Source organism: Panthera onca, chromosome F1, assembly GCF_046562875.1.
Source record: "Panthera onca isolate mPanOnc1 chromosome F1, mPanOnc1 haplotype 2, whole genome shotgun sequence".
NCBI lineage: Eukaryota > Metazoa > Chordata > Mammalia > Carnivora > Felidae > Panthera > Panthera onca.
This window is the reverse complement of record NC_138355.1, coordinates 27,716,830-27,735,115: the sequence shown is the minus strand read 5'-3', so window position 1 is coordinate 27,735,115 and position 18,286 is coordinate 27,716,830. Positions and strand designations below refer to the sequence as shown.

At 46.8% G+C, this 18,286-nt stretch overlaps 1 protein-coding gene across 2 annotated transcripts in view; it reads left to right on the top strand.

Moving 5' to 3' along the window:
- The window catches only part of LAMC2 (laminin subunit gamma 2), a 58,428-nt gene that overhangs the window by 30,185 nt on the left and 9,957 nt on the right, over positions 1-18,286 (top strand). For both annotated transcript variants that reach the window (XM_060643750.3, XM_060643749.3), the window contains exons 5-18: positions 1,902-2,000; positions 4,173-4,309; positions 5,032-5,154; positions 6,834-7,023; positions 8,021-8,133; positions 9,169-9,387; positions 10,018-10,200; positions 11,116-11,361; positions 13,275-13,420; positions 14,368-14,524; positions 14,780-14,985; positions 15,955-16,034; positions 17,331-17,480; positions 17,958-18,102. In XM_060643750.3, coding sequence (XP_060499733.3) covers positions 1,902-2,000; positions 4,173-4,309; positions 5,032-5,154; positions 6,834-7,023; positions 8,021-8,133; positions 9,169-9,387; positions 10,018-10,200; positions 11,116-11,361; positions 13,275-13,420; positions 14,368-14,524; positions 14,780-14,985; positions 15,955-16,034; positions 17,331-17,480; positions 17,958-18,102 — 2,194 coding nt within the window. The remainder of the gene's footprint in view (positions 1-1,901; positions 2,001-4,172; positions 4,310-5,031; positions 5,155-6,833; positions 7,024-8,020; positions 8,134-9,168; positions 9,388-10,017; positions 10,201-11,115; positions 11,362-13,274; positions 13,421-14,367; positions 14,525-14,779; positions 14,986-15,954; positions 16,035-17,330; positions 17,481-17,957; positions 18,103-18,286) is intronic.

Below are 18,286 nucleotides of genomic sequence, written 5' to 3'. Positions count from 1 at the left end.
ACTCCCCACAGAGGCCTTTCCACCTTCTGTGTTCTGATCGTTGTTACTTCACATCCCTCATTTTCTTTACATATTTGTCTGTCTCTCCCACTAGACTGGAAGCTCCATGTCGGCTTTGTCTTGTTCACTATTGCGTTCCCAGTGCCCAGAGTGGGGGAAGGCACACAGGCTGTGTTCCTGCTTGGCTCCAGCTGGCCTTATGCTCCACTGCCATCGTTGTTCAAGCTCTGCCCTGCCTTGAGACTCCTAGAGACCAGGACCCCATTTCTTAGTGTCTCTGGTGCTTAGCAACCACTAGATGTTGTATAATGTTTGTCAGAGGGTCCAGTTAGTCATGTGGTGGGGCTAAGGACAGGAGGGGACCCTTGCAAGTGAAAGATCCAGACCGGGAAAGGGGTCTTCAGGGAGCCTGACAGGACCTGGAATCTGATTGGACGAGAAATGTGAGGGGGTGAGGGGAGTCCAATCCAGGCTTGGGTAGGATTTGGATGGGATCAAAGGGAAGTCAGAAGAGGAACAGAACAGTAGGGAAAAGACAGCATATTTGGCTTTAGACCCACAATATAGGCACATGTGACCATGTGCCCATCTGAGTGACACTAGTTACTAGCCAAAGCACTGGTCTGCACGAGACAGATTGCATCAAAATTAAATGGAAACATTGACTCCATTGAGAATGTCTTGCAAAAAAGGAAAAAAAAACCCACCACCAAACTCGGCAATTCCACTCCTAGAAATACACAAGAAATATGAAAACATCCATCTCTGCATAGAAACTTGTACACAAACATTTGTAGCATTATTCATGATAGCTAAACCCAAATGTCCATCAGCTGTTGAATGGATAAACAAAATGTAGTCTATCCATATGACGAACTGTATTCAGCCATAAAAAAATTGATACCTGGATGAACCTTGAGAACATACTAAGGGAAAGAAGCCAAATGCAAAAAGGCCAAAGATTGTGGATTCCATTTACAGATAATGTTTAGGCAGATCTATAGAGACAGCAGGTGGATTTGTGGTTGCCTGGGCTGGGGGGGGGGGAGGAAGTGGAGGGTGATTGCTAAGGGCACAGGTTTTTCTGTTTTTTTTGGTTTTGTTTTTTTTTTTTTTGGAGTGATGGGAATGTTCTAAAATGGAGATGGTTGTATAATTCTGAGAACCTACTAAAAGCCATCGAATTGTACATTAAAATTTTTTTTAATGTTTATTTTTGAGAGAGCACACAAGCAAGGAAGGGGCAGAGAGAGAGAGAGAGAGAGAGAGAGAGACAGACAGACACAGAATCTAAAAGCAGGCTCCGAGCTGTTAGCACAGAGCCCGGAGTGGGGCTCGAACCCACTAGCTGTGAGATCATGATCTGAGCCAAAGTTAGATGCTCAACCGACTGAGCTGCCCAGGTGCCCCTTCAGTTGTACATCTTAAATTGCACGGAATGAGAATTGTGTCTTGATAGGAGTATTAGCAAGAGAAAGAGCTATTAAATACAATACCAAGTAGATGGGAGCAGTCCTGATGAAAGCAGTCATCACTGAATCAAGCAATAGAGAAGCAAAGGACGAGAAAGCGACTGAACCAAACAGTCAACCAAACCAAGCCAAACTACCCAGTTTAGTGATGAATTTGGTTCACATTCTGGCACAATCCCCTTCTCTCCTTAGGGCTGGGTAGCAGACAGCTCACGGACTGGCTGTCGCCTTCAGAGGAGCAGGAACACAGACAAATGAGCCCTTACGGGGTCTGCGAGAGATTAGCACCGATAAGGATGGCTGAGGGAGGCATCAGGGAAGATGAAAAACTTAAGTTGCTGACATTTGCTTGTGAGCCCCTGATCTTTAGGTGTGTGGTTGAGAAGCCCTTGGAAAAACACCCCTCGTTTTCTTTTTCTTCTTTCCCAGAGATTCCAAGTGTGACTGCGAGCCAGCTGGCATCTCGGGGCCCTGTGACGAAGGCCACTGCGTCTGCAAGCCAGCTGTCACCGGAGAGCGCTGTGATAGGTGTGTGTAGCCGTGGCCCTTCAGACACAGCAGGGAGGGAGAGTCCCCCGGCAACTAGCATGAGGCTTTATCCTCCGAGTGTGGTTGTGGAAAAGGGACACTTAAATGCTGAGGACCTCGGTCCTGCCCTCTGTCCTCAAAAACTTGCCTTTTAAAAAAAATACCACGGAGCCCCCGAGTCTCACTGGACTCTATGCTCTTGCCGTGGGCCCCTTCTGTCTGTTTACAAGGGCCGCAGAGGCACAGGGCCCCAGTGAGTCCCCTTGCCAGCTGACTCTGAATCCTAGGTGCTCCCATATAAGGTGGTATGCAGTGAGGTCACATGACTCAGCTGGGCCCCAGAAAAGACCTGGCCTAATCAAGCACATTGGGAAAATGCTTGTAAGAGGAAATATCTCCGTGTATGGCCATATAGAACCATCGTGTGCAGAAAAGGAGCCGCCCAGGGGCGGAACAGTGGTTACATGCACACACATGAGCCGGGAGACGTACGAGCCCGTTGGGCCCCAAGCCATGTTGGGGCAGGTGGCACAGTAAACAGCGATCCACCCTCAGTCGCTGCTTGCAAGATATTCCTTAAGGACAGACTGCCCAGACTTCTAAAACTCTTCTCTAAGATTGTTGTGAGCTGAGTGCTGTGAGGCTGGCCCAAGAGGTAAAGGCTGTAAAGGCTTTCTTCTCATTTCCTTAAAGAAAGCAGTTCTTTGCCATTCTGACAATCACTTATACCTGGGCAGAGAAAATTCCAGATACATTCCCACTTGTGTTTTCAGGGAGTTCCTTGGGGCTGAGGTGGGGGTATAGAAAAGCGTGAAAAGAGGAGTCACTTGTCGAAAGGTTTTTAAGTTCGAAGTGTAGGACAGAAATAGAAAAGCACATACCATAAATGTCGTCAGCATCACCAATTGATTCTAAGAAATAGACCTTCACTAAAAATTTGCCATTTCAACTGACGATACCCTCCCCTTCTTTCTAGAAGTGACCACTATTCCGACTTGTGTAATTGCTTCCTTCCTTTTCTTCATAAGTTATTACCCAAGTACATCCCTAAACATGGTTTAGTTTTGCCTGATTTCCCTCAGTTCCTTCCCCTCACTTTCTGTGCCCCTCCCTTCCTTCCTTCCAATCCCTTTTAACCTACAGGTTTCCTCCGCAGAAACCATAATTTTTTTTTAAAGCCTTTGCTCTCTAGAGAAAAAAAAGAAAGCTTACTTACAGCTGTTCTCTGAAGCATTTACTGTTCACAGCCAACCTGCTTTTCTGTGATTTTGCACAACGAACAGACTCCCAACACAGAGTCCCATGGATTAGACCACATGACTTAGAGGCAGATGTACCTGGTTTGAATCTTGCCTCAGTCACCTACCAGCTGTAGGACCTCAAACAAGTTTCTTAACCTCCCTGACCTGGGTGTCTTCATCTAAGAACATTGGAAATAAGTGCTAAATAAATGATAGTTGAAACTTATTTCATGTAGAAGGATGTAATTAACTCAAATGGAAAAACAAGTCCTCCCCAGTTTTTCCTTCTCTGTGACCCCAACATCTGCAACTTGCCTGGTAGCTGTGGTCCTCAGAGAAGCCACTGGCAGGTGGGATGCCAGCCCACATCTTGCTTTTGTGGAGAGCCATCCTTCTTTGTCATACCTTCAACCTGCCCCTTCCCCTGTGGGCCAGAGCCCAGGTTAAGGGGCAGGGATGGTGGGCAGCACCTGGTATTTCATGCAGGTCAGTACAGCTGAGAGGGTGCTGGGACCCGGGTGTTTGCCTTTCCTTGCCTGGCCTCCAACCTCCCACTCTTTTGCCTCCATCAAACACTTTCTCTAAGACAGGGCCAGCTCTACATACTCTTGCCCTGACTCTTTTTGTCCCGCTCATGTGGCCTCCACTCAATTCCTCAGCATGAATGGAAAAATCACTAAGTTCCCAGACCACCAAGTCAAATGTGATTCTGCTCTACCAGAGGGAAAGTGAATGTTCATGCTGTCTCAGTGGGCGGCTGTGATTGTCCATCAGGTTTGGGAGTGAGGGTGGTACGTGTAATTTAGGATTTCCTAGCTCTGGGAATTAACAGGGCCAGGTGGGAGAGAAAGAAAAGATCAGTCGTCATGTTCTCTATATGAACTAAGAAGTAACCCATAACATTGTCCCGATTTCTAAAATGCTGCTACAGGTGTCGACCAGGTTACTATCACCTGGATGGGGGAAACCCCGAGGGCTGCACCCAGTGTTTTTGCTATGGGCATTCAGCCAACTGCCACAGCTCTGGAGACTACAGTGTCCATAAAATCATCTCTACTTTCCATCAAGGTAAAGTGTCCTGTTTCTAGAATTCTGTTTTTAACATCGTATAGGGCTTTGTGTTTACAGACAACCTCCCTCCTCATCACAGCACGGGACTCTTGACTGATCTTTAGCATTTCTCTTCTAGATTTTAACATACATTATTTGGTCAGGGCAAGAAGACAGATCCTAATGACTTGAAAAAGTCCTACCTGAACAGTTTCCTTATATTAGCACATGAAAAACAAAATAACTAAAGAGACCAAATTTTCATGTCCCTGGCATTTCCCATCTCCATGTATTTTAAAACCACAAAAGAGTCTTTCATTTGGATGGGGGCAGCGGCGGGGGTTATGGGATAACTAATACTAATAACACTAACACTGCTTTCACATACATTACACACAGTATATGTGAAATTAGTTACCAAGCTACAAAACACCATAAAAACATAGGAGATGGATAGGATTTCAGCTTAGTTAAGAGGGTCTAATATGTTCAAAGAGAAACTAAGGCCAGAACTTATGTAAATAAAAGTATGAATTACAAGAATCAGACTCAAGTCAAAGCAGCTGCGGGGTGGGAGGTGAAGTTGAAGCCCAAGTAGAGAAGGGCACAGGGAAGTGTGGAACTATTAAGAAAACCCCACTAGTTATTCACTTCTAAGACTTTTTGGCAATCAAGTCTTGTCTTGTTCAACTCAATAGATGAAGAGGTTTGTCTGAATGCAGAGTGATTTTGTGTTTCAGATGTTGACGGCTGGAAGGCTGTCCAAAGATATGGGGCTCCTGCAAAGCTGCAGTGGTCACAACGCCATCGAGATGTGTTTAGCTCTGCACGACGATCAGACCCTGTCTACTTTGTAGCTCCTGGTACGTATGGTATTTTTCTTATAGAATCCAACTTTTTTTTTAACGTTTATTTATTTTTGAGAGAGACCGAGCATGAACGGGGGAGGGTCAGAGAGAGAGAGGGAGACTCAGAATCTGAAACAGGTTCAAGGCTCTGCGCGGTCAGCACAGAGCCCAATGCGGGGCTCGAACTCACAGACCGCGAGATCATGACCTGAGCCGAAGTCAGACGCTTAACTGACTAAGCCACCCAGGCGCCCCTAGAATCCAACTTTTAAGACTCGAAGTCATGATAGAAAAATGGAGGTAGAGAATGTGAAAACCGGGTCACTCATTGCCGTTTTGAACACTATCTCCAGATGACAGTTGGAGCTTCAGCCCTATTGACAAAGTCATGGCACAACATTACAGGACTGTGTGGGAATGCAAACTGGTACAGCCACTCTGGAAAACAGTATGAGGGTTCCTCAAAAAGTTAAAAATAGAACTACCCTATGACCCGGCAATTGCACTAGGTATTCATCCAGAGGATACAGAAGTGATGTTTCAAAGGGGCACATGCACCCCACTGTTTATAGCAGCACTATAATCATAGCCAATAATAGCACGACCAATAAGAGCCAAGGTATGGAAAGAGCCCAGATGTCCATTGGACCGATGCATGAAGATGTGGTATATATATTCAATGGAATATTAGTGATAAAAAATGAAATCTTTCCATTTGCAACAACGTGGATGGAACTAGAATGTATTATGCTAAGTCAGAGAAAAGTCAAGGGTAGTCACATGATTTCACTCATGTGAAATTTAAGATGAACAGGTGAACATAAGGGAAGGGAAGTAAAAATATAAAAACAGAGGGAGACAAACCATAAGGGACTCCTAAATACAGAAAAACAGGATTGCTGGTGGCATGTTGGGTGGTTGGGGGGGGGGGGGGGGGGGGAAGGGCTAAAGTGGTGAGGGGAATTAAGGAGGACACTGGTTGGGATGAACACTGGCTGTTATACATAAGTGATGAATCACTAAATTCTATTCCTGAAAAAATGTATATGTTTTGATTAAAAAAAAAAAAAAAAAAAAAGAACAGGACTGTATCAGGCAGCCAGAGTCTGGCTGCAGTTCCTACTTTAATCAAGTGGGAAGTTTCTAGGCTTCCCACCAAGACAAAATAGTGGTCAAATCTGTGGACCTACTGAGAAGCAGGTGGAAAAGTGAAAATAAGGCATTGCTCAAAGTTTTAACCCTTTATAAATTAAAAAGGTTAACTCACGTCAGTTAATATGCGGTATCTAGGCAAGTTGTCCTCTTAACGTTTCTAAATTTCAACTCTCAGCTGTCAAATGGGAATACCACCTCCAAGAATTAACACCAAATGTAACGATGTCTGTGAACTATGAAGCATATGTAACAGAGGGTACTATTGCCAACATACCTCGGATCTTTATACATCATCTAATAAGTGGAATGGTCTTATAAGGAGGCCCTTTTAGCATTTTAGTAACGAACCCTCCTTTGTAACCAATAGCAGTATGGCCATGTCCGTGAGCTGGCTCTTCTGGAAGGGTGGTCTGGGGCAGGGCGATACACTGGCAACACAGGACTCCCACAGAAATCACCAACGTTCATGCCAAACTTGCTTGCTCGTTTGCTTCTCCAGCTTCACACTGATCTCAATCTTTTCAAATTCTGTTTCATAGCCAAATTTCTTGGGAATCAACAGGTGAGCTATGGGCAAACCCTGTCCTTTGACTACCGTGTGGACAGGGGAGGCAGACACCCATCTGCTCACGATGTGATCCTGGAAGGTGCTGGTCTGCGGGTCACAGCTCCCTTGATGCCACGTGGCAAGACACTGCCATGTGGGATCACCAAGACTTACACGTTCAGGTAAGAGTGACTACACACAGGTCAAACACCAAAACTGATTGAAGTCCAGTTCCTTTGTTCATTTAACAAGCTTTTCTGAGCACCTTTCACGTACCAGACATGGTATTATATACAGAAACAGGACGTGCTTCCTGCCCTGAAGCCCCTGACAAGCTAACGGGAGAAAAAAATAAACGGTATTACAGTGTGGCTTGAAAGTGGCCAGATGGACAAGGTGGGCACAGATATTTTGAACAGAGGAGACACATATAACCCACACTGTAGAGGTCACGGACAGCTTCCCGAGAACACATGACACATGAACAGTTTTCTAAGGAAAGAAGGAGGGGTTGGGGGAAGGTTAGCCAGGCAGAGGCAGTTAAGTCATGCTCGAGGAGGTTTTGTGCAGTAGGAAATTCTAAGCAGGGACGCATGAGTGAAATGTGGAGTTGGGGACAGGAATACGGTGAGAAGTGGGGTCAGGGAATGAAACAGAAGGGGTAGGGTTGTTTCTGGAACACAAACCAAAATCTGAAAGATGAGTGCAGGGGCTGGTGATCTGATGCGGCCAGATACTGTAATGATAAATCAAGACGTGGGCAGTGTAGAACATGAAAGCGGACTCTTGGGAGAGAGTAAGTGAAATGTGCTAAGTCATTTAAAACCAAAAGCTAATGGCAGCTCCCTTGAGGGTCAGGGCTTCTTGAACTTGAAGATGTTCCTGATACTAAGTTTTGTGTGGCCAAGAATAGGAAGTGGGCTCTGAAGACTTGGACCATCACCGGATGCCATGAGCCCTGGAGCTGGGCTTCCAACATTGGGGTGCCCTCCATCACTGCCTTCCCCCCCTCCCCTCGTGGAGGAAGGAAACTCCAAGTTCATGCCTATAAAGATGCAGCTACCCATCCTTCGTCCCCCTGGTTAGGCAGGACCATGAAGGGGCTTAGCTGTTCCCACATTCTTGGGTGTATTTTGATAAGAGTTGGATTTTTAAGCTTTTGGGCTTTAAATCCTGCAGGTTAAATGAACGCCCAAGCAGTAACTGGAGCCCCCAGCTGAGTTACTTTGAGTATCGGAGGTTACTGCGTAACCTCACGGCCCTGCGGATCCGAGCTACCTATGGAGAATACAGTAAGCAATGAAGGGAAATGAATTCTTTAGGTTTTGTTTCAGGATGGTTTATGATCGAGTCTCTGGGTCTAAATTTTCACATTCTAGAAGTTAGAAGTAATGTTTCTCTAAAAGAAGGTTAACACCAATGAAGAATGAAATGATGCTACTTTGCTTAAAAGAGCCTCCAAATTTAGGTGAAAGCGGACTTGAAGAGGATCTGCAACAATTGGGCATGTTCCTTTAGGCTAGACAATGGCATCCACAACGAGCCCTCTATTCCTGGAATTCCTTTGGGATTATACTCAGGGCTACCATGTTCAGACATCACGTTTATTCTGTTACTTTTATATTTAAGTTTGTTAATTTTTATTGAGAGAGACAGCACTAGCAGAAGAGGGGCAGAGAGAGGGAGACAGAATCCGAGGCAGGCTCCAGGCTTTGAGCTGTCGGCACAGAACCCGGCACGGGGCTCAAACCCAGGAAACGTGAAGTCATGACCTGAGCAGAAGTCGGATACCCAACCGACTGAGCCACCCAGGCACCCCTGTTAACTCCGTTTATTGACCTTCACATGTGGGGTATTCCTCATCCCAATTGGATTTATATGGGAGTTTGAGCTTTCTCCACACTTAAACAGGAAGCATAGCTGGCATGCATAACTTCTATATCATCCCTGCTTTATTTGCATTAAGAGGAAACGGTGTTTATTAACAGTTTATTGAATCTTTACCTTGAACCAAGCATGTAACATATGCAGTTGTCCCATTTAATGTCACAACATGGGAGGCAGAGACCATTCTTACTTCTACAGTTGAGGAAACAGTTATAGTTATGCGACTTGCCCACTTCACACAGTTGGTGAGGGTGGAACCAGAATTTAAACCCTGGCTTTTCTGATGTGTCAGTCATGACGGACTGCTGTACCTGTGGCATAGTGAGTGAACGCCACTCATCTTTGTTAGGGTGTTAAATCTAAAATCTAGAGAGATGCCTGACTTTAGATCTTCAGACCTCACCACCTGCTGGCTTCTAAACCTGTTCTCCATATTGCAGGTACTGGGTACCTTGACAACGTGACCCTGATTTCAGCTCGCCCTGTCTCCGGAGCCCCAGCACCCTGGGTTGAACAATGCGTATGTCCCGTTGGGTACAAAGGGCAGTTCTGCCAGGATTGTGCTTCTGGCTACAAAAGAGATTCTGCCAGACTGGGACCTTTTGGCACCTGTATTCCATGTAACTGCCAAGGGGGAGGAGCCTGCGATCCAGACACAGGTGAGTGAAAAGACACCTGGTCCAGGTGGCTGGGGTACTGCTAGGGGGCTGGGGACTCCTGAGGAAGAAACGGAGCTATGTAAGAAAGACCCTGCCTCAACTCATTTTGGAGATGGGAAAGGGTTAGGAAGGTAGGGGCTGGAGTCTGACAGGATGGACATGGAGCTTTATTACACTCAATCCTTTTCATTATGGAAATGCCACAAGGTTGTGGGAAAGGTACCAGGTTACAGGAAATGGCTGTCAGGGTTCAGTGGCGGGGGGGGGGGGGTGGTGTAGTTGGTGTTGAGTTTCAAGAATTGTATGGAGACATCAAAGGCAATGTCAGGGTCTGAATGAATGTGTGGACAAATGGCCTCAGGCCGTGGAGACTGGGGGAGCAGCATTGAGGTATGGATGGTAAAGGAAGCTAGGTCTCAGTGTAGGAGAGCCAGGGTGAGATTCAGGGTCGTGGCCAGGTCTGGAGTTGGTACTAAGGCAAAGGTGAATGCCAGTGCTCACTTTGGAGAAAGCTTCAAAAAGGAAGGTTTTGGTCACCCCGCTCTGCCTCCCACACCTCATCCATATTAAAGGAAGTGTATTGTTTTACCCTGCTCATTTCTCTGCCCCTCCTTTCTTGCTCCCTCCCAGGAGATTGTTATTCGGGGGATGAAAATCTTGACATCGAATGTGCCGACTGCCCTATTGGTTTCTACAACGATCCACATGACCCCCGCAGCTGCAAGCCGTGCCCCTGCCGCAACGGGTTCAGCTGCTCCGTGATGCCCGAGACAGAGGAGGTGGTGTGCAATAACTGCCCCCACGGGGTCACCGGTAAGGCCCATGTCCTGCTTCCCTGTCCTGATGCCACAAATCCACATCAACAGCTGCTCTTCCAAAAAAATTCTGGGGAATTATAATTCCTTAGCATTCATGTAAACGGGCTCATTCTAAAGAGTATGCCTGAGAGGTGAGGAAGGGCAGCACATGGTTTTGGATGTTATGTATGTGTGGCCAATGCTGTTTTAGGAGGTTTGTAATTAGGAGGCGAAGGCTGCAGATGAAATATGTGGCTTCAGTTTTACAAAATGAACCGCAGTACAGAAGGGAAACTTAGTGGCCTTTTAAATGCCACCTCTCTTGGGGCACCTGGCTGGCTCAGTCAGTAGAGCATGCAACTCTTGATCTTGGAGTTGTCGGTTTGAGCCCCATGTTGCATGTAGACTTTAAAAAAAAAAAAAAAAAATGTCACAGGGGCGCCTGGGTGGCTCAGTCGGTTAAGCGTCCGACTTCAGCTCAGGTCATGATCTCACAGCTTGTGAGTTCGAGCCCCACGTCCGGCTCTGTGCCGTCAGCTCAGAGCCTGGAGCCTCTTCGGATTCTGTGTCTTTCTCTGTTCCTCACCCGCTCACACTCTGTCTCTCAAAAATAAACAAACATTAAAAAAGAAATTTTAAAAAAAATGTCATATTTCTCTGCTGGTCAGTCTGAAAGTTCATTCTTCAGCAACAGCCTCAGTGATGGTACTATAAATCTGACTTCCTCAACCATCTAGTTAATCGGCAGGAAGCCTCCTAGTAGGGCTGCTGTGTTTTAACATCTGGGACCACCATGGAATGGAAGAGCTGACCTCCTGCCATCGTTCTGGGGTCCAGGGTGGGAGACTCTTCCAGAGTGTGACTGGGACCCAGGCCCCTGCACCTGTTCTTGCCATCGACAGATGACGGCTCAGGCATTTGTTTCTTCCAGGTGCCCGCTGTGAGCTCTGTGCTGATGGCTACTTTGGGGACCCATTTGGGGAACATGGCCCAGTGAGGCCTTGTCAGCCCTGTCAGTGCAACAACAATGTGGATCCCGGTGCTTCCGGGAACTGCGACCGCCTGACAGGCAGGTGTCTGAAGTGCATCCACAACACAGCTGGTGCCCACTGTGACCGGTGCAAAGCAGGCTACTTTGGGGACCCTTTGGCTACCAACCCAGCAGACAAGTGTCGAGGTAAGACGGCATCCCTCGACAGATGGCATGTGCATGTGCACACATGTAAGAACATACAAATCAGCTGGGCCAGCAGCAGGTAATAGGATGCTACTGTGGTTTCTCTGGCCCACGAACAGTTTGGACTTTTCACCTGTCAAAGGCCTTAAGACCCCTCAAGCAGGGTTCTGGAAGACAGAGCTGGAGGGTGTCAAGTGGGTTAAAGCTGGGTGGGAGAAGTAGAGAAGGCCAGGCTTACATTCCTGAGTGGAAGAGGAGGTGCGAAGCAGCCAGGTCATATGCCTGGTTCCAAGGCTGGCAGAGGAAGTGTTGGCAAGCCTCTCACAAGACAGCAAGAAAGGACCTGAGACTAAGCCTGAACACACAGAGGTGGCGAGGGGGGTGCTGTGAAGCAGTTTAAGAGACCCTCTCAGGAAGTCAGGGTAATTGATGTAGACAAAGGTAACAGTTTCAAGTTCTACTAAGGAGACCTGGCTTCAAAGCAGCAGCTATCTGGGAGCACTCCTTAGGGCTGCTTCAGATCAAAGCGCCCATGTGCACATGGGTCCTCTCGCTTGGCCCTTCTTTCCAGCCTCTGCACATGTCCTATATTCAAGAAGTTCAGTTCTAGGGAGCTGGCCTGCCCCCACAGACCTACACTCAGTTGCAAAGGTCCCAGACCAGCCCTGATGCCCAGAATGCAGGGGCTTGTTTATCATAACAGAGCCACGAGGGCCTCTGGGGACCCAGATTGGAGGACTCCCAGTTCCTTGTAAGGTCTGCAGGGAGCCCAGCCCACAGAACCTCCACCCCTGAAAATGCCTAGGGATCTCTGTGCAACCTGAGGCTTCCACACAGGGGCAGAGATCCCGCCTGCCCTAACCCCAACCCTGTGGGGTTAGCTCCAGTGTGCTCGGAAGTACCCCATGATAGGAAGAGCCCACATGCCATTTTTGCAGTATTGAGTTCAAGTCTAGTTTTTTTACTTGTTGTATTATACTGGTTATGGCAGTTAATCTGAGCCTCAGCTTCTTCATATGGATGAATATTTAGCTCAAAGTGGTTGTAAATAGAAGAGCATATGAGAAAGTACACTGTAAACAAAATAACTCTAGCGATAAGGAGTTAAGAGACTTTACTGGCTTTAAACTATACATTTCTTCACTCAACTATCTTTTGTCAAATCCCTGCCAAGTATCCAAATATGGAACTAGATGCTAGGGCATAGCAATGAATAGGTCAGTTCCAGCCCCCAAAGAGATCATATGCTAATAAGACAAAAATATGTAAGTAACAAGACACTTACATATGTGATATTATGTGCCAAGTATTTCACGAGCGTCATAGAGCAACAAAGAGAATCACTTTAACTCCCTTAGTGCACTACCTCACCCACTGTTCTATCCTCTGCTCCTAGAACAGTGTGGCACATAGGTGCTCAATCAGTATGAATGAATAAAGATACTTTTTTTTAAACTGCATTTCCTACATCAAAGGCAGCAGAGCAAAAGGAAAAGAGCATTGCCTCTTTTCCAAGTTCTCATTCTGGCTTGCCATTTACTTGCTGTGTGACCTACAGATGACTCAACCTCTCTGAGCTCCTATTCTTCATCTATAAGATAGAGTGAGCTAGAGCACCTGCAGAATATCTGACAGCTTTACAACTTAATGGGAGGAAAAAAGCACCACCAGAAAGGATGCACTGTTGTAGTCCCTCTTTATCCACACGTTCACCAAACTTACTAGATGATTCCCAAGCTCTATCTATAGTGGAAATGTAGTTGGAGTCCCAGGCAAGAGAGGAATCTAGCACAGTGTGAACTGACAAGGGCAAAGAAGGATTCTTTGCCATTGGTGACTTGATCCTTTTACCTTTGCTATAACTCCAGTTTCTAGAATTAGCTTGATATGAATGCTTTGTCTTTTCTCTCTAGCTTGCAACTGCAACCCAATGGGCTCAGAGCCTGGGGAGTGCCGAAGCGATGGCAGCTGTGTTTGCAAGCCAGGGTTTGGCGGCCTCACCTGTGAGCATGCAGCATTAACCAGCTGCCCAGCTTGCTATAATCAAGTGAAGATTCAGGTGTGCATGTTACCCAACTCTCACCCCCATAAGGACAGTCTAAGTGTCTACTGGGTGGGTCTGTCACAAATCTAGGACCCTCCTAGCCTCCTGGGGATGAGGGTGGAGATTATTTGTTGCTTTAAAAATTGCTATGTTAAGATGTAGTAATAGGTTTCAGATGCTCTTAAATAGACTTTTCAAAAGTACCCTTTTGAAGATACTGTCTCATTTGGTACACTTGATAACTTTGTGAATTTGCAAGAGAACGTATTCTGATGTCCGTTTTCACTGAGCAAGTCTCAGGACATCTGCGACCTTTCAGTCACATGGCCAGGTGGAGCCAAGAATCCCACCCTGAATTCCCTGTGAATTCAGTACGCTTTCCACTTATACCACTTTCTAGTTGGATTTGTAAGAGGTCCTTTGCAAAAGAAAAATATATAGAAGATCCATGGAGTCTAGAAGGTTGTCAAGACTGTTCAAAGAATGGCCTCCAGAGATTTCTTTCACATTCCAGAGAAGGACATGGATGTTGTTAATTAGTTACTATTTCCTAGGGTGAAGGGCAGAGGCAGAGAAGGCCCAAACCCCGAAGATTAGAACAAATTCAACTTTTTTTTTTTAATTTATCAGTTTTACCTGCCCTCTATAAGCACTTTCTTTGTTCCAGACACTGTTCTAAGCCCTATACAGGTACTAACTTAGCCCAAATAACTAGGAGATCTTTTATTATCCTCATTTAATGGATAAAAGTGACTTGCCTGAGGTCACACTCACAGCTAATGAATAGGGGGGCCAGGATTCAAACTTAGAGTCTAGGCTCTAGTCTAACTACTACCATGACCTGCCAAGCATTTCTGGGCTTTTAACTATTATCCCGCCCCCCCCCCCCCCCCCCCGGAGTACCTGGTATTGGACTGTGATCTCCACCCTCTGTTCTGATCTTCTTTGCTGTGTGGTTTCAGATGGACCAGTTTAGGCAGCAGCTCCAGAGCCTGGAGGCCCTAGTTTCAAGGGCTCAGAGTGGTGGTGGAGCAGTGCCCAGCACGGAGCTGGAAGGCAGGATGCGGCAAGCTGAGCAGACCCTTCAGGACATTCTGAGAGAAGCCCAGATTTCAGAAGGTGATGAAGGCCGATTTCCATAATCTCCTGCGGGTATCAGTTGAGCAGGTGTCTCTGCCCAGCACTTGCAGAGAGGACTATCCTGGACTCTCCCGAGACCTGAATGATGGCAATGAAAGCAGTTCCGTGCATTCATTCATTTACTGGGTTTTTACCATTTTGCCATAAGCCAGTCAAAGTAACTTTTTCAACCCTCCACGTTGGATTACCCTGTGATTATGAAAGTTCTCATCCTTCTTTTCCTTACTGTACCAGGTGCTATTAGATCTCTCAATCTCCAGCTGGCCAAGGCAAGAAGTGAAGAGAAAAGCTACCTGAGCCGCCTGGATGACCTCAAGAGGGCCGTGGAAAGAATTAGGGCCCTGGGCAGTCAGTATCAGAACCGAGTTCAAGATACTCACAGGCTGGTCACGCAGATGCGCCTGAGCCTGGAGGAAAGCGAGGCCTCCCTGAGAAACACTGTAGGTGTTGCTGGGATAGGGTACTGAAGATCCCCGCTCTATCGGGAGACCCCCCCCTGCAGACTTTCCGTCTCTCCCATTTTTAGGTCCGCCTGGCAGGTAGCTGGACTTTTTCTGGAAACAGGCACAACTATTCGTGTTATTTGGCTTCTTATAATTCCCGGTTTTACTGCATTTGTGTTCTTCCTAGCTCATTTCTCACTAACCGTACCCCTCTTCTTGTTGGCTCTCTTCTCCCTTCTCACTGCACACCTCCCTAAGCTGCCAGCGGGCAGGATTTAGTTTTGTTCATATTTGCATTACCAGCCCACAGCATAGTGTGGGGCTGTGATAAATGTTTGCTGCATGAAATAAAGAGGAAAGGTGGGAAGGAAGGAAGGAATCTCTGAAGACAGGATTCTGAAAAGGGGGGCGGGGGGGGGGGGGGGGAGTGTTGCCAGTATGATTTTCTTAATGCTGTAGTTTTTAGGGTGGTAGGAGGGAGAGATTTGAATGAGCCCTCTCCTCTCAATGCAGAAGACAATGGTGACAATAAGTGGGTGAAAGATGAATAAAGGAAATTGGAAGACAATCATATGCTGAGGAAATGATTTAAAAAATCCATATTGATTTTTTTCATTACAAAAATATTCTATTTTGTAGAAAATAGGAAATAAAAATCCTCTGATGCCATTAATAACCACCACTGAAACTTGGTATATAATCTATCGACCTTAAATACATATGAAAATACATATTAACATGAATATATTTTTACATGCATCAGTATCTGTATACAGGGTTTTTTGGTCTTGGATTTCTACTTTATTCTTATATTTTTTTAATGTAATAATTATGGTGACTAGGGACTCCTGACATCAGGGTGTAGAATGTTGTGTGGCTAATAACAAGTTCTAACAGGACAGATGCAGAAACCCGCTTAGATTTCAGGGCCGAGTGCAAAGTCTTAACCAAGTCTCCTTTTTTCAGAACATTCCTCCCTCAGAGCACTACGTGGGGCCAAATGGTTTTCAAAGCCTGGCTCAGGAGGCCACAAGATTGGCAGACAGGTGAGCAGACCCCCTGCTTCAGGCTACCTCTGCAAGGCCAGACTCGAGCAAGACCGTAGAATCCTCAGGGGGCACCTGGTGGCTCAGTTGGTTAAGCATCTTCCACTCGGGTCATGATCTCGTGGTTTGGGAGTTTGAGCCTGTGTCGGGCTCTGTGCTGATTGCTCAAAGCCTAGACCCTGCTTTGGATTCTGTCTCCTCTCTCTGCTCCTCTTCTATCACTCTCTCAGAAATAAACATTAAAAAATAAAAAGCCTTATAAAGACTGTAGAATCCTCAGGACCTAAGCGACATATTCAATGCCTCCAGCCTCCTTTGCAGCCATTTCCTTGCCTTGGGGCCATTTTTTTAAACCTCTTGGCTTTTAGTGTATGTAGGTGTGGCCACTGGGCCACGGTCATTTGGCAAGTGTTGCGGGTGGAGGGGTTTTTTACCACAGATTTTTCTGACTCACAGTATGGCTTTGGTGTGTGTGTCAGAGGTGATTTTTTTTGGCCCGTGAAATGAAGTCAGCCTTTGGAAGAGAACGCTCTGCAGCTTTGAGGGACTCCCAGGCTCCCACGTCGAGCCTGGGAACAAGTAGCAACGAGTTGTTCACTAGCCTGTGGGGGCCAGGGCTGTAGACGGGGAGCCTCCTCCCGAAAACCGGCTCTGCAGGGCCCCAGTGGTACCGGGCAGCTCCCTAGTCCTAGCCTGACTAAATCCTACCACCCTGGTGAAGTGGTTTGCTCTTAGCAAGAGTGCTCAGCAGGGTGGCAAGGCTCAGTTAATCCAGATGGAATTCAGTCAGTGAAGGGGGCCGGTTTGTGTTTTTGTAGCATGAGCTGCCTCGAGTTTGTTTCTCCTTTAAAATCACTTTCTAAGCTTGTGGGGGACTTTTACGGACAGGCTCTGCCCCCTTCTGGAGGGGGGTCCAATGTCGAGTGGCAGCAAGAGTACGGGGGTGTGGGTTCTGGATGAAATCAGACCTAGGCGTTTCTTGCGGCACAGAAAAGCTTATAAACGTAGTATTTTATCCGCCCGTTTCCCCCACCACCCCGGACTGCTCGCACCCGTCTCCACGCCCCGCTCCCCCTGGTTCCACCATGAACGGAAAAGATCAGCAGCCACGGTCTAAGATGTGGGCTCCATCTCCAGAACACCTTCAGATCCCCTCATTCCGACTAACCTGGATTGATTACGTCTGGCGTTTCTGGCCAAACTAGCTCCTTTACTCCTCTCCCTTCATTCAAATAGAACACCTGAAGGAGGCCCTGTGCTATGAAAACTCAGATTCTCTGTTTTCAATCCTTTCAGCCATGTTGGGTCAGCAGGTAACATGGAGCGGCTGGTAAGACAAACCGAGGACTATTCCAAACAAGCGCTGTCGCTGGCACGCAAGGCTCAGCGGGAAGGAGGCGGAAGGGGCAGCCTGGAGGGCTCTGCGGTGCAAGGCCTTATGGGAAAGTATGTTTCAACGGGTCCTCACACGGGTCAAGATAATCTGCATCCTTCTGTGGTGTGGTGCAAACCACATGTGAGGGGCACACCATGTTTGGTTAGCAAATAATGCTAAAGGACAAGAGGAGTGTGTTGATTTGGGGGAAAGGACATGCCTTTACGGCTGGAAGAAAAGGGTGATTAAGTAAAATTTGTGCTTTGAGAGACTGCAGTACTTGCGGGAAGTTGTGGTTGAAGGATGTGAGTAAACCCATCTGGTGGCATGGAATGTAGAAATGTTATCAAGGAGTGGGAAACTCGGGCTGAATTCTGATTTAATCTGTATAAACTTCAAGGTTTGTTTAGATCATGGAGAGGGACACATCTGGCACATAACCTCATTTGGTTCTTGTGGTAACTCCAACGTCCATACTTTTTACACGACAGGATGAATGTTTGCTTTTAATAGTGGGTTCCTCAAAGTTCTTTCTCCCCACCCCGTAGGTTGGAGAAAACCAAGTCCCTGGCCCAGCAGCTGTCCGGGGAGGCCACTCAAGCTGACATTGAAGCAGACAGGTCTTATCAGCATAGCCTTCGCCTTCTTAATTCCGTGTCTCAGCTTCAGGGAGTCAGTGATCAGTCTTTTCAGGTGAGGGCATGTACGGATGTGCTTGGTGGACAAAAGGGCCATAGTGCTTGCTTCTTCTGGGGTTCCATAATCTCAAATCATTCAGCTTTCCCTCCATATGGACCTTTCTTGCATTGTATTAGGGAGTGTATTTATTTTCTTGTTAACTATTTCCTTGTTCTTAAACCCTAGTCTGCCTCTGAAA